Source organism: Harpia harpyja, chromosome 3, assembly GCF_026419915.1.
Source record: "Harpia harpyja isolate bHarHar1 chromosome 3, bHarHar1 primary haplotype, whole genome shotgun sequence".
NCBI lineage: Eukaryota > Metazoa > Chordata > Aves > Accipitriformes > Accipitridae > Harpia > Harpia harpyja.
The window spans coordinates 30,557,917-30,577,136 of NC_068942.1; the positions used below are offsets into that span (position 1 = coordinate 30,557,917).

Consider the following 19,220-nt stretch of genomic DNA (forward strand, 5'->3'; position numbering starts at 1 on the left):
CTAACTTGAGGTGTCTTTGTGAAAGCTAGTTGTCTATACATGTCTGTTATTATAGTCAATGGAAATGTGGTGAATATTCAGTGAGATCTGCAGAGCTGTTCAGCTGATTTTGAAATGGGCATCTGCATTTCATGAGTGAGTCTAGACTGCACTAATGGTGTTGACAGGGTCTTAGCAGGCTATAATAGGTAAGCCAGAGAGCAGCAATCCCTCCCCAGAATTCTCTCTGTAGATGTGTAGCATGCATGTGTATGGCAAACATTGGTGAACGAACGAAGAGCCTCAGCTGAGCTGGATGCTCTTGTTTGTGCCTGTGGGGGACTTCTTCACACTCTTGAGTATTTTTACCTATTGCTAATTAGTTTAAAGAGGGTTGAGTAAGGTATGTAGTTTCTTGAAAGAAGCAAAACTAATGTAAACTTCAAAAAAATAATGTAGTTTATGCTCAAGATGCAGGTAGGTAAATCTAATAGTGGGAGGAGAGGGAGATACCCACTTTATTCTGCAAAGCACAACATCTGTGATTATCCACCCATGGGACAATTTCAGTGTGTGTAATATTTCAGGGACCTCCTGACTCTGAGGTAGTAAGTTTACTTCAAGCAGGAGTGACTGAATTGGAGATTCTCTTAAATGGAGAAGTAATAGAAAAATAGAGAATAGGAATTGGAGACATAAAGAAATGCATGAGACCTACAAGTATGTTGCAGAGCAGTCTCACCTCCAAAGTGGTAGGCCCTCTGAGGATGTTCCATTGATAGGTATATTTCTGATCTCTGACATTAGAAAAGCCTATGAAGTGATACTGCAGTATGCTCTTGCATCAGGGATGCTCTAGCAACAGAGTGTATGTTAAAAAACAGGATTATTCAGTTGTTAGGTACATGGGTAACTGGATTTATGACCTCAAAGAAGCCTTGGATACAGAGTAACCTGCTTTGTATCTGGAAAGACAGCAGATCTCTAGAGACATCACTTCGGTGTACTGGAAGGGAGCCGATAATTGTGACCTGTGTTGATAACCAGTAATGGAGGAAAGTGTAGGAAGGATGTTCTTGAGGTTGTAAGTTCAGGCTGGGCAGGAAACTGAGGTCTAGGACATGCACCTAGCTTTCTTTGAAAGACTGCCAGTTCCACATGAGACCTGAGAGGCAGACAGAGATTCAGCCCCAGTACATAAGTAATATGCTGGTATAGACAAAAGCAGTTCAAATGCATTTGAAAACGGAAAACCTTGTGAAATTGGAGGAACCTGTACAAGAATGGATTGCACCTTTATCGTCATGGAACCAGGCTATTGAATGAAAATTAAAATGGTTGTAGGGGAAATGCTGACAAGTATAGAAGGACACTATTTAAGAATGACAGAACTTAAAATCTGAACATGACTAATGTTCAGTGTGCCTCTGAAAAGACCAGCATCTGGCTCAAGAGGTGTTAATGACAGAGATGATGTCTATTAGTGACTATAATACAGCTAGGTTTATGACTGTAGCATGAGAGAGCATGCCAAATAAATCCAGCAGATAGACATTCAATTTCAGGAAAGGAAACGATGTAAAAATGAGGCACATTGTCAAGTAACTTAGGAGGAGCAAGCCAAAACCACAAGAAACTTAGAAACAGACTAGGGGCTGTTAACAAATGGTACGTTAAAAGCCCAGGTAAAATGTGTGCCACAATTCAAGAACACAGAGTGGTCCAAAGCCCCTGAATGGCTTAAGGAGGAAACTTAAGGCTGTCAGGGAAAAATTGGCATTTTAACAAACGGAAAGCTTGCGCACATGGGAAGAACAGAAAAGTCCATAAAACACACAAGTTCAAATGTTGGGAGGAAGTTCAAAAAGCTAAAACACAAATTGAAAAGTGCCTTGTAAAGTATGCTCTGCCTTTTAAAAAGCTCTTCACATCTATCAAAACCAGGAAGCCAGGTAGGGAACTGGTGGGATTGCTTGATGGCTAAAGTGTAAAATGGGCCCTCAGAGAGGGTAAGGTCATAGCAAGAGAAGCTCAGGGAATTCTTTGCATTTGAGGAATGCCAGAAGGACGTCACAAAATGGAGAGAGTGACAAGGTGGAGGATAAGCTTCAGTGTAAGATAATAATCTAGGGAAAAATAGCCTAATACTTACCTACAGCTGAATTCAGAACTGTCAGTTACAGCTCAGGAAAGACTTGGAGCAATCATTGACAGTTCCTCTGAAATCATTGTCTTCTCGATGTGCAGTCACAGTGCAGAATAGCAAAAAAACCACTGGGCATGATCAGGAAGAGTATGGGGAACAAGGCAGAGGGCATGATTTCACTGCTATGTAAAACCTGAGTGGGCTTACATCTTGGGTACTGTGCACAGTTCTGGACCTTGCATCTCAAGGGAGATGTAGTAGAGTTAGAGAAGCTACAGAGGGCAACAAAAATAATATTAACTGAATGGTTGCCTTGTAAGGAGAGATTTAAATGGCTGGAACTCTTCCGTTTGAAGAGGAGAAAGCTGAGGGGAATGTAATTAATGTTTAGAAAACTATGACAGTGGTAGATAAATGTAAATGGAAAATTTCGCCACCAAATTCTGTAGTTAAAGAACAGGGGGACATGATGAAAATAATCGGAGAAACATTTGGAAGAAATAAAAGTACTTTCTTTCACAGGAAGCAGAGAACCTCTAGAACTTGCTGCCACAGAAGGCTGGGGAGGCAGGTGGTCTCTTAGCAGGTTCAGAAAAATGAGGCAAGTCATGGAGAACAGGTCCATAAATGAATGATAAATGAACCAGTCAGGGAGGTACTGTTTTTCATGTCTGATTAGACAGTTCTGCTTGCTGGGAGGATGCATGGGACATAGACTCTAGAAAGTGGCAAAGTTTGCATGATTTTCCTGAAGTGGTTTTCTCTCCGCCACTATTATAGACAGACTACTGGGGCAGATGGAGCACTGGTCTGATCCAGGATGTTCCTGCTGTGTATTGTTGTCTAAGAAATAGGTTTATTTTTATTATCTTTCTCTTCTCCTTGTGTCCATATTCCAAAATTTCAAAGCAAAATATTTTTGTCCTTTTGAACTCATTCTGAATTGAATGATGTTGGATAAAACCAACATTCTGAAATACGGAAATAAGTTTTCCCAGTTCATTCCACAAAATGTATGTATATTTAATCCACCAAATGAAAAAGCTCTGGAAAGTTAATAATTAAGCAATATGGATACATGATTATATTAACAAAAATTCACAGAAAATACAGAGTAATAATTTTACTGGCTACAAAAATACACTTCGTTTATAGTTTTGTTAAACATAAAATAGGAATAGGCATCTGGAGCATTCAGCTCAATTCTTGATGTAAATCTCAGACTTTTACATGGGAGCAATACTATTGAAATTTAGCCCAAAGTAAGAGTGCACTTCAGACTCCCACATGAATGGAAAAGTCCATAACTTGGCAAACCACACAGTTTAAACGAAGTGCTATTTTAAACATAGCAAAGGAAGCCTGGGCCTTTTGGTCTCTTAATAGCAGTTGTAATTACATCAGATGGTTGCACTCATGATAAATTCAACTGTGGTAAAATATCTTTGAAAGGAACTGAAATGCATATACATAGTTTCCGACTAATGCACTGAACCATAGCTGTTTTGCATAACTATGAAATCATACTAAAACATTAAATTATACATTTCCTATGAAGTAGTAGTATAAATTTAGACTTTTTTTTTTAAATCTAGATTCAGGGTGCATTAAAAACCATATGCATACTGTATTTTGTATGTACAAAAGCTTCCTTTAACACATGAATTAGTTTCTAAAGCATTTATTTACAGCATTGATTTCCTTTCTGCCTGCTTTTTTTTTATTCTAATCCAAACCCTTAACCACATGGCCCTTGTTTATCACAAAAACCTCTGCTTTTAACCTGAGAATAATTTTGCCCTCAGTCCTATCATTAAATGACTGGAAACATGACTCTTGAAAGCATCTTTCTTTTGTTGTGCAGTATCTATCTTTGAATTCCTTTCTTATCTCTTCCTTTTCAGCTCTTATCAAATTAAAATTTTAAAGCTCTGTTTGGTTCTATCTTCTACAGGTCAGATTTCCACCTGGAATCCAGTTTTCTCACAAATAATTAGGATGCTTGCTTCTGCTCCCTGAATTGATGTTTAAGGCCACAACCTTTTCAGGCTTCAAGTCTTCCTTTACAGTTAATCACTTAATAGTTGTCTACAAAGAAATCAAACAGCAAATTGTACTTCGGGCTTTATAAGCATTCAGAGGAAATTAGACCATATAACGCACCACATACATATAAGTATGTCAAAAGATAGATTTGTAAATAGCTTATGTATATTGCCCCCTCCCTGGCAGTGTTCAAGGCCAGGCTGGATGGGGCTTTGAGCAACCTGGTCTAGTTGTCGTGGTTTAACCCCAGCCAGCAACTAAACACCACGCAGCCGCTCACTCACTCCCCCCCCACCCAGTGGGATGGGGGAGAAAATTGGGAAAAGAAGCAAAACCCGTGGGTTGAGATAAGAACGGTTTAATAGAACAGAAAAGAAGAAACGAATAATGATAATGATAACACTAATAAAATGACAACAGCAATAATGAAAGGATTGGAATGTACAAATGATGCGCAGTGCAATTGCTCACCACCCGCCGACCGACACCCAGCCAGTCCTCTGAGCGGCGAATCCCTGCCCCCCACTTCCCCGTTTCTGTACTGGATGGGACGTCACATGGTATGGAATACACCGTTGGCCAGTTTGGGTCAGGTGCCCTGGCTGTGTCCTGTGCCAACTTCTTGTGCCCCTCCAGCTTTCTCGCTGGCTGGGCATGAGAAGCTGAAAAATCCTTGACATTAGTCTAAACACTACTGAGCAACAACTGAAAACATCAGTGTTATCAACATTCTTCGCTCTGAACTCAAAACATAGCACTGTACCAGCTACTAGGAAGACAGTTAACTCTATCCCAGCTGAAACCAGGACACTAGTGGAACGTGTCCCTGCCCGTGGCAGGGGGTTGGAACTAGGTGATCTTTAAGGTCCCTTCCAACCCATTCTGATTCTACCATTCTATGATTTACGGTAGATTTTTTTCCCCTTCATAGTGGATTTGCATGAGTTAGTTATGTTCAGAATTAGTCTCTTCTGTAATTGCCTTTTTTGATATAAAGCACAACTTCACTTAAATAAAAATATATCTATCATCACAATTTTTTTTTGCCTTGAATCTCTTCTATAGAAATAGATTTTGAAGTGTTATTAGAAATATTTTTTTATTGCTACTCAGGAGGACTTCCAAGGAGGACTAATGAAAAATAGTCCTTTCTGTAGGAGAAAGAAAAAAAACCCCTAACTTCTAAAAGGCACTTCTAGATTTTGTTTTAAGAAACAGCATTGAACTTACATATTATTTGGAAAAATAGTGGATTTTCACTATTTTTATTAATTTGCTAAAACATGTCCCCGCATAATTATTTCAAGCTATGGATTGTGACTTTGGAAATGATACGATGTGATATGTAGAAAGCTGGGATTTCTTAGGCAGATCGACCTCACTTCCAAAGGCAAATGTCAGTATGGACCCACAGGTGTGGATAAGAGAGCAGTATGCCTTGAGCAAAGTGCTGTGCCTTTCTAGTCCAGTTGCTACAGTCCAGATTTCAGAGGAATTACCTGCTGGCAGAACCAGTGGACTGTGCCATGCCAGGTGGGGTCTCTCAAGGGACAGTCATCCCCTTCCTAGTACAAACAAGATTTACTACACCATGACATTCAGAAAGCAATAAATAATAAATTATTGTTCTTCAGTAAATGTAGCGGATCTTGGTTTGCATTGTTTGAACTAAGGATTCTTAACAAAACCCACCCTTAAAGAGTTGCATAACTAGAAATCGTAATATTCTTTCACTTTCTTGGCTTGACTTCTAAATTGTCTTGCTATGCTAAGAAAATCAGTGCGGACTTAAATGTACCGTAACAATAATTTAGTAAAAATAAAGCCAGAAAATCGCCACTCTGTTCTGCTGTCACAAGTCCGTATATTCCTTTCATTTAAAGCCCCATGGAAACTAATACTTGTCTTTAACTTATGTTTGCTTAAAGCATATGTTTTAGAGATACATTCAGTCTTTATTTTAAAACATAAGGAGGTGGAAGATCAACTGCTTTTGACGGTTTTACAGTGGCTGACTCTCACTAGTAAAGTTGGACCTTATCTCTAGCTGGATATATCTGGATTTGTGAAAATAACTGTGCACTGCCATTCTCTCCCCCCCCCCCCCCTTGGTGATAAACTAAACCTAAGAACACCCATAGAGCCATCAAGAGTTCTGGAACTTCTTATAGCAAAGAACTCACATTGATTTTTGCTTTTAATAGGTAGAAACAGACCTGTACTCCATGAATTTGTCAAATCATTTTTAACCCATATATATTATTTATGTTTTCAGCAGTATCATGTGAAAATGAGATATGTGATGTAGTAATGTTTTTGGAAAAAAATTCTATCCTAAAAATTCTGTTGAGTGTAATTTTCCTTAGACTTAGCTTACTGTAAAGCATTTTATCTAGTAACTAAATCATTTTATGTTCTCAGTTTTTTGACATCCTTTGTAATAAACAGATTCTAGAACTTGGCACAATATTTCAGTTTCCCCTAGCCATAAAATGAGGAATAACCACCTAAGTCACAGTTCCCCTCTCTGAAGACTTAAGGATAGCATTAGCAATTTTTTCCATAGCATTGCAATGGGAGTTCATGTTGATAGCTTGTCTATTGTAACTTTCATATCTTTTCCAAGGTCATTGCCTGTTAACAACACATAAACTCAAAGGGTTCCTTGTTAGGTCACAATGGGAAAAGTGTACATTTCACAGGGAAAAAAAAAAAGACTCAGGAAAAAAAAGCCTACTTAAAGGGAGCCCTTGTGCTTTAAGGAGATCAGATATAAGAAAAGTCCAAGATATTTGGATGAGAATAAAGTGCGTCAGATTGGAGAAGTGAAAAGTTGATAAAAACTCTACACAAATAATCACAATTGTATAATTGCTATTTTGTTAAATCATTTCATTTATGTATAAGGGAGCTTATTGAAGCGGTCTGTGTTTTAAAAGATGAGCTGGGGAGTATTGGTACGCTGTAAAGTGTGAGTACTGGGCATCATTTACAGATGTGATGACGTTTAACGAATGAGCAGAGCACCCCAACTGAAGTTAATAAGGGGCACTGTCATGGTTTAAACCCAGCCAGCAACTAAGCACCATGCAGCTGCTCACTTGCTCCTTCCACACCCCAGTAGGATGGGGAGGAGAATCAAAACCAAGTAAAACTCATGGGTTGAGATGACAACAGTTTAATAATTTAAATAAAAATTAAAATATAATAATAATAACAATAATAATTGTAATAGTAGTAGTAATGAAAAGGAAGATAACAAAAAGAGAGTGAAATATAACCCAAGACAGACAAGTGCTGCACAATGCAATTGTTCACCACCTGCTGACCGATGCTCAGCCAGTCCCTGAGCAGTGATCTGCTTCCCCCAGGCCAACTCCCCCCAGTTTATATACTGGGCATGACGTCACATGGTATGGAATACCCCTTTGGCCAGTTTGGGTCAGCTGCCCTGGCTGTGTCCCCTCCCAACTTCTTGTGCCCCTCCAGCCTTCTTGCTGTCTGGTTGTGAGAAGCTGAAAAATCCTTGACTTAGTCTAAACACTACTGAGCAACAGCTGAAAACATCAGTGTGTTATCCACATTCTTATACTGAACCCAAAACACAGCACTATACCAGCTACTAGGAAGACAGTTAATTAACTCTATCCAAGCCGAAGCCAAAACCAGGACAGGCACTTAACTTTTTTTTTTTTTTTTTTTTTTGTGACAGTGGAAGGAACAAACCCCTTTAGAGCAGGAAGAACCTGACAAGATGAGGCCTGAGGAGCAGCTCTTCTGGCCTTCTGGTTTCCCTAGAGATGGATGGCTGCAGTCCCAATTTGACTGAAGCTGTCTGTGAAGGGAACAAACTAGAAAGCAGAAAGGGAAAAGAGAGGGCAATGATGGCCACGGAAAAAGCTAGGCAATACAGCTCAGTTTGGACAGGTTACTTGCTCTGATATGGCAGAAAAGAAAGTTTTAGAGCGTATGAATAAACACGTGTGGTGCATTAACTTTTTGCGGCTGCCACGTGCCCACCCAGCCACTCTTGTGCTCCCCCTCCTCGTCAGGGCAGGGCGGGGAAATAAGAAAAGCTTGTGGGTCAAGATAAGGCCAGGGAGATTGGTCATGGTCACCAATTACCATCACAGGCAAAACAGACTAAACTTGGGGGATATTAATTTAATTTGCTGTCGATGAAAAACACTTTCCTCCCAACCTGCCAGAAAACACGCTCCTGCACGGGTGCCTCTCCACGGGCTGCAGCTCCTGCCAGGACCCCGGTCCAGCATGGGTTCTCCAGGGGCTGCACCCTCCTTTGGGGCACATCCACCCGCTCCGGCGGGGCATTCACACACGTGGCGGCGTGGATGAGCTCCACTGTGGTCCTCCGTGGGCTGGAAGGGGCCAGTCTGCTTCACAGTGGGCTTCTCCAGGGGAATCTCTGGTGGAGACTGCCTGGAGCACCACCTCCCCCTCCCTCTGCTCTCACCTTTGTGTCTGCAGAGCTGCTTTCCACACTTTTTCCTCGCTCCTCTCTCTGATGCTTTGCTGCATAATGGTTTTCACTCTTTCTCACCCAGGTTTTCCCCCCGTTGGCTGCGGGGCCGAGCCGTGCCCGGCGGTGGGGGGGTTGGAGCCGGCTGTGTCCAGCACGGGGCAGCCCCAGACCCTCCTCACAGAGGCCATCTCTGCGGCCCCCCCTCTAAACGAAACCTTGCCACGTAAAGCACACAGAGCCTGCACGCTGCTGCAGCGACAGGAGAGCCTCGTGCCTCCCGTTCACACCCCAGTGAGCCGAAGAGGCCCCAGTCAAAGGATGAGATTTTCTGTGTCCTCAGAGGAGACTAAAATGAATGTATTGCTTGAAAGAAAGAAGTCTGAGAGAATAGTAAAAAAGAGCACTTGCTGTTTCTAGAAAGTCCTGAGGAATCAAACAGAAAAGGTCAGAGACAAAAGCTGTCGCTGTCACTGTTACTGCCGCTCAGTGTTCCAGTGTTACGACTGCTCGGTGGTACCTGGAGATCTCGGCACTTTCTCTGCTTTCTAAACAGAATTTTTTTGCTGAGAACTCCAACAAGGAACTGAAAGTAATTTTGTGATTTTGGGGGGGAGTTTCAATTTGGTATTTTGTCACATGGGGTTTTTGTTTGGCTTTTTTAATCATTCATTGCTAGCAAATTGTTAGTTGAAGTGACACAAAGTTGTAATAGGAATAAATGTTGTAAAGAAGTACTTGCTCTGTGCACATAGATTTCATCTTGGAGTAAGTGATGCTGCACTTCGATGTATCAGCAGTTCTGTTCAGGAACCGCTAGCTGCATGAACTACTCCTGATCCTAGTACATTCATACTCACTTCTTCACCTTCCATTGAAACTTTTTCATGTGTTTCTTGTCAGATGTCAATATTAAAATTATAAAGTCCCACTTCAGAGATCTTTTTATGCTACCAATGCATTCAGTCACCTTGCAAGTACTCTTATCTGTCAAAAGGAAATACTGATTTCTGCCTACTTTGTTGAGTACACTGGTGTCCGCTGTGGCATTTGGAATCTTAAGGCGATGCATCGTGGTTACCTTCTCACTATTACTGCACAAGGCTATTTAAAACAGAGTTGATGTCACACTAACAAAGGACAAATTTCTGTAGACAGTTGCTCCTGCTTCCACAAGCATTATCAATTCAACTTCAAATAAATATGTTTAGAAAACAACGTTCTAAAAAGCCTTATCAAAAGGGCTTGTGCAGCAAATAACTATGTATTATTAATTCTTAAAGACAGATTCCTTTTGAACCTATCCTATTCTTGTTTCTTTTCTCTAGCTAGATTTTAAAACTTTCACTCAGACTTCAATGATTTCTGTCTGTTCCTTCTAAGTATCAGTGCTGACTCAAGAACTTCCCATGTCCTCATCTTCAAATAGTTCACCCCTCCATAACAGTTTCCAAGTTACACCTGCATAACCAATTATGCATCGTGTGCTGAGAAAAAAATTAGAAAACTAGCTTTTAAAAACATGTAAAAAAGATTTCTTTGGTTAGTCTTTGTTGTTGTTTTCTTTTTTTTAACATGTATTTTAATCTATTATTCTGACACAATTAAGAAGACAAGGCAGCGTGATTTGGGGTGAGGACATAGCAGGGGGTAGAGGAAGGAATTGACAACATCATAAGCCAGAACGGTGCCTGAAACATGGATAATCTAAAACCGCTGGCGATTCCCGAGTAATTTTCTTCCCCTTTGATTTCACTAGGAAGTGAAAGTCAGATTAATTTAGGGCTTCAGGACTGGGTTGCTGATCAAGATCAGAGTGTACATTTCTGTTCTGTACTATAATCTACAGATTTTTAGTTGCCATAAAGGTGCTAACTTTAGGAATAGTGCGAGTGTATGAGCGTGTAGTGATGGTAACAGAGCTTCCCTTTTGCTCACAACATTGTATACCTCCTTTCCCCCAGAAATGGGATTGAGGAGAGGAGAGAAGAGGAAAAAGAAAAATGAAACAGAGAAACTGGCCTCATGATGAATGAGGTATTGCAAAATATGTTTCTTTTCTGCTACTGCAAACATTTGATTCTAATGGCAAAAAATTGCAGTGACCGATATTTTTCTGCAGATGAACAGCGTTCAGTCTATTAGCTTGAGTTGTTACCATTTAAACTTGGTATTTATTCTCTGTATCTGCCAAGCAAATACTGTAGATTTCTAAGGGACAAAGCCTGTGTTGCTCTCACTGACTGCAGGACTGGTAGTGATATTTGTTTTACTCAAACAGGTTATTTGTAAAATTTTTGAAGGATTACTGTAAGATTAAGTCTTTGTCATTGAACCTTAAAAATTATGCATTTTAAAATTCCAGATCAAAATAACATTTCAGATTTAGTAAAGGTTAAAAGGGCCCATTGAAAATAAGAAGGTACAAAATGAAATATAAATAAGTAAGCAATTGTGACACTTCTATATATCAAGAAATTTGTGTTTTGGAAAAACTAAAATGACCCATCTTTGTGGATATTATTTTTGTAATGTTCAGGTTTCTTAGCTATTCAAAGGCAATTTTCCTCTGACAGGATCTTACCACTTCTAGGCGAGAAAATGTTAAGTAATACCTTATTGGGTTGTGAACTGGGCACCTGAGGTGCCCACAAAAGTCTTTTTTCCCTACTGTACTGGAGAAGAGAGAGAATATTTCTAGAACTGTTGAGTCCCTGCAACTGTTGCTCTTATTTGGGAACTGTTTGGTTAAGGGTCATAGTCAAGATTCAATCTCCCATTATAAAAAGGAAGACAAAACTGAAATAGCATTGGGGGTTAGGTGAGCTTGTCTTCAGGGAATCAGGGTAGCTGGGAATTTTCTGCAAAGCCAGCTATTCCCTAATGCCAAGCTGTAAAGTCAGTCTCTGCTAGGATCTAAGATAAGCAGGACTTGGTCACAGCTCTGTTGCAACTTGGGTTTGCCATCAAATGTCCTTGTTCTTTTAGACTACGAATTACAGCATTTGGTGGTAGTGTGGTAGCTCACCTACTTTGGGATAAAGTTATTATTTGTGGCATTTTTAACATAGTTGTACATCTGTTCACTGAAACAATTTTCTTGCCTGAGTTACGAACAGTGCAGATTAGCACTTCTCTGGTAACAGAGTGTACTCTGTTTTTTTTCAAGTCTAATGCTGAACTTTGAACTGCAGCGCATCAAAATATACTGGAAAGTTATAGGTGTTACTTCTTTCCTACAAACTGTCTGGTTTTTATGTTACTGTAAAAAATAATGACTATGAGCATTTTTGTAAAATTTTACAAAAACAATGCATGCCATAGAAGAAAATAAAAAGTATTTACATTAAGTTTGCAACTTGATATGACTGTGATGGCATATTGAGCCAAAGCTGTGAACATTTGTCTAAGCTTTGAACTTACCCTTAGTTACTTTGATGATTTTGATATATTTTGAATTTTAACTTTTGAATTATAATTAGGTAAAAATTTCATCCATTAATTGATAGATTTTGATTTATTCTGCTAATGAGCAAAGCTGTAAAACCAGAAGTAGTAGAGATGCATACAAGTGAATAAGAATTAAGACAACTAGACAAGGGAAGTTACTGGAATAGAAAAAAAGCCAGAAAGTTGGAACTGTGAATTGAGATTTTTTTATAAGCAAGACTAAGAAGACTTAGGTTTGCCTACAACAAATGTTATTAATGTAGCAAAAGACTACTTCTAGAACCTAGACACAGGATTTTTGGCAGTCTGTAGAACTATCCCTATCATCCTGTGGGATGTATAATTCAATTAGTTTATGTAATGCTTGCTAATAAATCATCCTATATACACCCAGCTGGAGAGCTTATAGGAGAATAAGTTGTTTCCTCACAATTCCCCACGGATATCTGAATTTACATTCTGTCAAAGCAACTGTAGTACCTGCAGGAAGTCTGAGTGCCCTTGGATATCCTTAAAGAATTAAACCTTCTAAAGTTACAGGAGTGTGAGAATAAATTTAAAATACTGGATTTAGCTAGACTATTCGGGTGGCAGCAGCAAAATAAAACTCCTTTGGGATATAGGCAAAAACTAGGTTTCTGTGCCCAAGGGCAAAACCACATTTTTTGCACTGGCAATTGCACTAACTAAACTCTCCTGTAATTCTGGAGAAACATTAATTTGCTGCTACTTTGCATGGTTTGAATTTGATGACTTTCACATTAGCTTTATCAGAGGGCACTGTTATTATGTGAACACATAAACATTTCTGTATGTTTCTATTTGCAATATTATGCATTAATTGATAATAAGAAAGCATTTATCAGGAAATACTGATAAAAGGCTTGTGCGCATTGGTTAATAAAAATAATTTTTTATTCTGCCCAGAACTGTCTTACTAATGTGGTTTTTTTCACTGTAATAGGCCCTACTATAAAAACTTAGAAGGAATAATTGTATAAACTATGGCTTGGAAACATGCTTTAAAATTTTGATAAAGGAATCATGAGTGTGAAGCACATACTTACGGCTGTAAGACTGCTTATATGAAAACACATTTGCATTTCTCCAAGATTAATTAGTAGGAAGAAGCATAGTTTCAAGAGTGAGTATGAGTTGTAATCAAAGGATCTCTATATAAACAAAAATTGCCCCAAACTAGAGACTTCTGTTTATCAGACAATAAAAAAAGTCCAACACTCTTTTTCTCATCTCCAGATTCAGTCTCTTGCACTTGCTGTTGAAATGAATGAATAAGTAATGTGTTTTAAAATTATGTAGTCAATGTGTTATTATTTCTTTCCTCAGGAATGTGAATCTGCTCCCTGCCTTAACGGAGGTTCTTGTCAAGATGCAGTCAACGCATTTGTTTGTACTTGCCTGAGTGGGTACACTGGCAGGTTTTGTGAAGTTGATGTTGATGTTTGCAGTGAGCCTGCGCTGAATTCAGTTCTCTGTCACAATGGAGGTGTATGTGTTGATGGACCTGGAAGAACTTTTCATTGCAGGTTAGCATGAATACTGTCATAAAACTGCTTTAGTTAATACACACTGATTTGCTTAGATTTCAGGGTGGTGGTGTTACTATATGCAGTATGTGAACTTACTTGGATTTGATGCTCAATCTAGTGCTCAAAAATATTATGTTAAACCATTCACTGTTTAGCATCAGGCCCTTTTATCTGGAAACTTACCTTCTAGTGCTTTTCAGAATTATATGTGGAAACTTCTAACATAAACTGACCCTAAAAAATTTAAAATCATTATGTTTATGGATATGTATGTACTCCTGTGTTTTCTACTCAAGGAGAAAATTAATTTGCAATCAAATTTAGATAACAGGTAGTTTGTATAGTATGTGTGCACAGACATACGTGCAAAAAAATTTCCTATGATACATCATCGTTATGCTCTGGCTGTTCAAGGCTTCTGAGTAAATACATGTAATCTTTTAGCTTATATACTTGTAATATAGTGAAACTCCTTTAAAATTAAGCTACTCTATAGATTGTATACATTATGCTCTACTACATCTAATAAATATAACAACTCACAATTATTATCTAAGTCCCTATTCAATTGCTACATTTGTAAAAATATTAAATACTATGAAAATATTTTATAAACATACTTAAGAATGAAGCATAAATATCTTCCCCTGTACAGTCATGCGCTCAATATCTGGATTTTGATTGATGGCCAAAGTTGAAGATAAGGATAACAATTTTATTTAAAAAACCCCACCTGCTAATGTTAAAGCAAGAATGATCATTCTTAGTTGTATGTAACAATTTGATAGCTTTATAATGTACTATAAGACATGAAGCTGATTTCATTTCTTATGAAATGAAGAAGATTAAGAAACAAATGTATTACTTCCAGTCTGTGGCTCAATTTCCACATGTTGATCCTTTGTGTCGTTATGTTAATAGTTACGGAATTTCATTAGCATTCAACAGAATTAACGAGGCAAATGGCCCATGGACAGCCAGGAACTACTGTTGTTGTAATATAAGCAAATATTTGCATCGGTAGCTGGCATTGTTTTCCAGAATCTGAGAGGATCATTGTCTGTGATTAATTTCTATCTGACAACTAAATGGTAAAGTGACAATGACTCTTGAGCACACAAACACATTAACAGATAAAATCTCCACATGTCAAATGAGATACAATAATTATATTCATGATCATAGAATCGCAGAATATTTTGAGTTCGGAAGGGACATTTATAAATCACCTAGTCCAACCCCCTTGCCATGGGGTAGGGACATCTTTCACTGGATTAGGTTGCTCAAAGCCTAGTCCAGCCTGACCTTGAACGCTGCCAATGATCGGGCATCCTCAACTTCTCTGGGCAACCTGTTTCAGTGTCTCACCACCCTCATCATAAAAAATGTCTTCCTTATATCCAATGTAAATCTAGCCTCTTTCAGTTGCCCCTTGTCCTGTCGCTACAGGCCCTGGTAAAAAGTCTTTCTCCATCTTTCTTATAAGCCCCCTTTATATATTGAAAGGTCACAATAAGGTCTCCGTGGAGCCTTCTCTTCTCCAAGCTGAACAATCCCAACTCTCTCAGCCTGTCTTCACAGGAGAGGTGCTCCAGCCCTCTGATCATCTTCGTGTCCCTCCTCTGACCTGCTCCAACAGGTCCGTGTCCTCCTTATGCTGAGGACCCCAGATCTGGACGCAGTACTGCTGGTGGGGTCTCACCAGAGCCGAGCAGAGGGGCAGAATCCCCTCCCTCGACCTGCTGGCCACGCTTCTTGTTATGTAGGCCTGGATACAACTGGCTTTCTGGGCTGTGAGCGCACATTGCCGGCTCATGTTGTATTTTTCATCTACCAGTGTCCCCAGGTCCTCTTCCGCAGGCCTGCTCTCAATCCCTTCATTGCCCAGTCTGTATTGATACTGGGGCTTGCTCAGACCCATGTGCAGGACCTCGCACTTGGCCTTGTTGAACTTCATGAGGTTCACACAGGCCCACCTCTCAAGCCTGCCAAGGTCCTTCTGGATGGCATCCCTTCCCTCCAGAGAATCAGCTGCACCACTCAGCTTGGTGTCATCTGCAGACTTGCTGAGGGTAACTCAATCCCACTATCTATGTTATTGGTGAAGATATTAAATAGTATTAGGCCCATGATAACTTAAATATATTATGGTTTAGCTTAAACCTTTCAATACATGCTAAAATAAGGTACATTAGCTTACTTCTAATAAGTAAGCTGCTACCTGCACAAAGACTGTTTCTGTGGCTCAGATGTCTGGTAATTTGTTTCACCCCTGTTGTTTGATCACCAGTCTGAAAATTCAGTCCTGTGCATTCTCCTATTTCTTCTTTCCTGGCTCATGTTCACTCTAGCCTCCTTTTTTCAAGCTTTGGGTGCTGCAGCGTACTTTCTTCTTTCACAAATGAATCTTCTGATTTAAATGAAATTACTTACATTTCTCCTCTCTTCTGCTTGGGAACTTATTTCAGGCATTGTGAGGGTAGCTACCTTTCACTTGCTTCTGAGCTCAGCATTGGCCATCAGCAGGACCTTTTCATGGAATCAGAGTCAGGAAAATTGTAAGCAATTAAAATCAGGATTTTTAGTGTTGCCGAGATCACAAAGGTTTTCGTGAGTGACCTAAGACTACAGTAAGGTAAGTTGATGTGAGATATGGTTGTGATCCTGCAAAAAGAAGTTCCATACTTGAGATAAATTTCTTCTTCTGAGGGGGTCCAGGGAAAGGGACTTTTTTCAGCTGATAGCCTCTTCTGCGTTGATATGCTTCAGAAGACAGATGTAACTCCCTTTCTTATGCTTCAGCAGCTGCTGTAATTCCAAGTAATGTGTATAAGTGTCACGAAATAAGGTGGTTTGGACTGCTTGAAGAATCACCTTCAAGGGTATTAGCAAAAAAAAAAAAAGATTTAATAGGAATTTATATAAAAGCATGACTTCACAGAATTCAATGGAAGGTTCACTGTTAATACATGGATGAAATGCACAAAGGAAAATCAAGTCAGAATCAAACTATAATTATGTATACAGAAACAGAAGATGCAATAGAGTAAAAGAGAAACTTACAAAGAAAAGTTGAGTTAGAATTGATTTCTCGTGATTTGTATGGAGATCGGGAATGTAAAAAGGTAGGGGAGACCCTCCTGTTGAGTCATGAGGTTCAGAGGAGACCCCCTGGCTTTCTAAACTCCTGTTGGAGTCTAGGTGCAGCTGGATCGACTCCTAGTCTCAGACTTGGCCAGTGGTTTATATCTAAAGAGATTATAATAGCAGCCTGAGATTCATTCACAGTCGAATAAAGTTCATGACAGTAATTTAAGCATAGATTTGAAAAACAATATTTGTAATACACTTGCTAGAAAATATTCAGGTCAATACACACACGTGCATAAAGACACTAAGAGATATACATAAGCAAGTAAAAGAAGTATACCTGTTAAAAATTCCCCTCAAGTTCACCGAAAATATTGACATCAAATGCTTCAGCATCTTTCTCAGTGGGCGAAGGGTCGAGCCTCAAAGGGCAGAGAGTATCAGCCCAAGTCTTGTTGGCTTTCAGCGACAGACCTCCGATCTTCGCAAACAGAAATGTTTGCGAGCTCTGAGAGGCGTCCTGCTCAGAGGGAGATGCTGGTCGCAGCCCGCTGTGGTCCAGGAGAGCTCAAAGGGTCTCACTTAGTACCGCTGCTTATAGGTTTGGGAGATGATTGGCTTTAGTCATCAGCAAATTACTGGGATTCCAGTTGTGCTGGTACTGTTATGCATGAGTTACGATTCAGATAAGGAAGGCTCTGGGGCTGCCAGAGAATGAATTAAGATTCAGATACGAGATGCTACAAGGCAGTTAGGAGAGGACTGAGATATGTCTCAAGGTTGTCAGGAGAGAACTAATTATGTGTACTGCTGTCCCCTGCCTCCGACAGGCAGCAGGAGTCCTTGGAACGGTCAGCACGACTCCCTGTCTTAGCCATGCAAGAATTCCTGGTATGGTCAAGGGATGCTTAACTGCCCAACTCATTACACTTATGCTAAGGCCTAGCAACACTTCCCGAGTTCGTAGATCAGCCCAGAGAGGGGGAAGAAATGCACAACCATAACAAATGGAAATAAGAAACATAAAAACATGATTAAGTCGGGTTTGCTCCTGTGCTGTGAACATTATGATGTGAACACTACTCCTTTTCTACTATTATTTCCACTTGCTTTACGCACTCAGAACAAAACTCATGTACAGATGAGAATAGGACTGATACGGAGGATGGGAAAGCAGAATAATAGAAGAATAAGGAAGGGAGAAATAGCTACTACTCTAGCAAAATGCCACAAACATCCAAATGAATAAGGGGTCTTAGTGCCTGTCATACACTCACTGTGGAATGGGCAGGAGGAAAGAAAAAAATCCAGTATCATTTAGAGTCTCCTTGTTTTGGGGATCTGGCTTGAGATGTTTCTATTATTGTGTGTCATGGTTTTACCCTAGACAGCAACTAAGCACCACGCAGCTGCTCACTTGCTCCCCCCCCCAACCCCAGTAGGATGGGGAGGAGAGTCAAAACCAAGTAAAACTCATGGGTTGAGATGACAGCAGTTTAATAATTTAAATAAAAATTAAAATATAATAATAACAATAATAGTTGTAGTAGTAGTAGTAATGAAAAGGAAGATAACAAAAAGAGAGTGAAATATAACCCAAGAAAGACAAGTGATGCACAATGCAATTGCTCACCACCCCCTGACCAATGCTCAGCCAGTCCCTGAGCAGTGATCTGCCCCCCCCCGAGGCCAACTCCCCCCAGTTTATATACTGGGCATGACGTCACATGGTATGGAATACCCCTTTGGCTAGTTTGGGTCAGCTGCCCTGGCTGTGTCCCCTCCCAACTCCTTGTGCCCCTCCAGCCTTCTCGCTGGCTGGGTGTGAGAAGCTGAAAAATCCTTGACTTAGTCTAAACACCACTTAGCAATAACTGAAAACATCAGTGTGTTATCAACATTCTCTTCATACTAAATCCAAAACATAACACTATACCAGCTACTAGAAAGAGAATTAATTCTATCCCTGCCAAAGCCAGGACACTGTGTCTGGTAAAACTGGAAATAGCAAGTAATGAAAAGTGTCCAGTAATGGGTAAGTGTCAGGCTGCCTTAACTGTGGGCAGCACTGCCAGCTTCAGCTATGATGTATGTGATATTTTACCCAGTAGTATAGTGAATGGTTCAACTTCGAGTTATGTGGGAATCAATTACATGAACAACCCTACAGGCTTCTTCCAGAGGTGAATATGAAAAATACGCTTTGGGATAGCCCTTGAATTGTGTGTTATGTGAAAAATCTTTCTGTCTTCAAACCCTTGGCTTAAAATTAAAACAACTCATTGGAAATGAGAGGGGTGCTGGGAGTTGTAATTCAGTTCTATCCTGGGCAGACTGCCACTGAATCAGGGCTTCAGGAAACAGATTACCATCTGAAAGGATGCCCACCTACCTTCCTTTGTATTTTAGTGTTCTTAATTAAAGGAACTGGCTGCCACAACAACAAACACTATATAAATTAGAAAATTAATAATAGAGC

The 19,220-nt window shown here is 39.8% G+C and overlaps 1 protein-coding gene across 1 annotated transcript in view; it reads left to right on the top strand.

Annotated features, from left to right (window-relative positions):
• Window positions 1-19,220, top strand: part of EYS (eyes shut homolog) — a 1,008,942-nt gene that overhangs the window by 534,978 nt on the left and 454,744 nt on the right. The window contains exon 29 of the mRNA XM_052781811.1: window positions 13,449-13,648. Coding sequence (XP_052637771.1) covers window positions 13,449-13,648 — 200 coding nt within the window. The remainder of the gene's footprint in view (window positions 1-13,448; window positions 13,649-19,220) is intronic.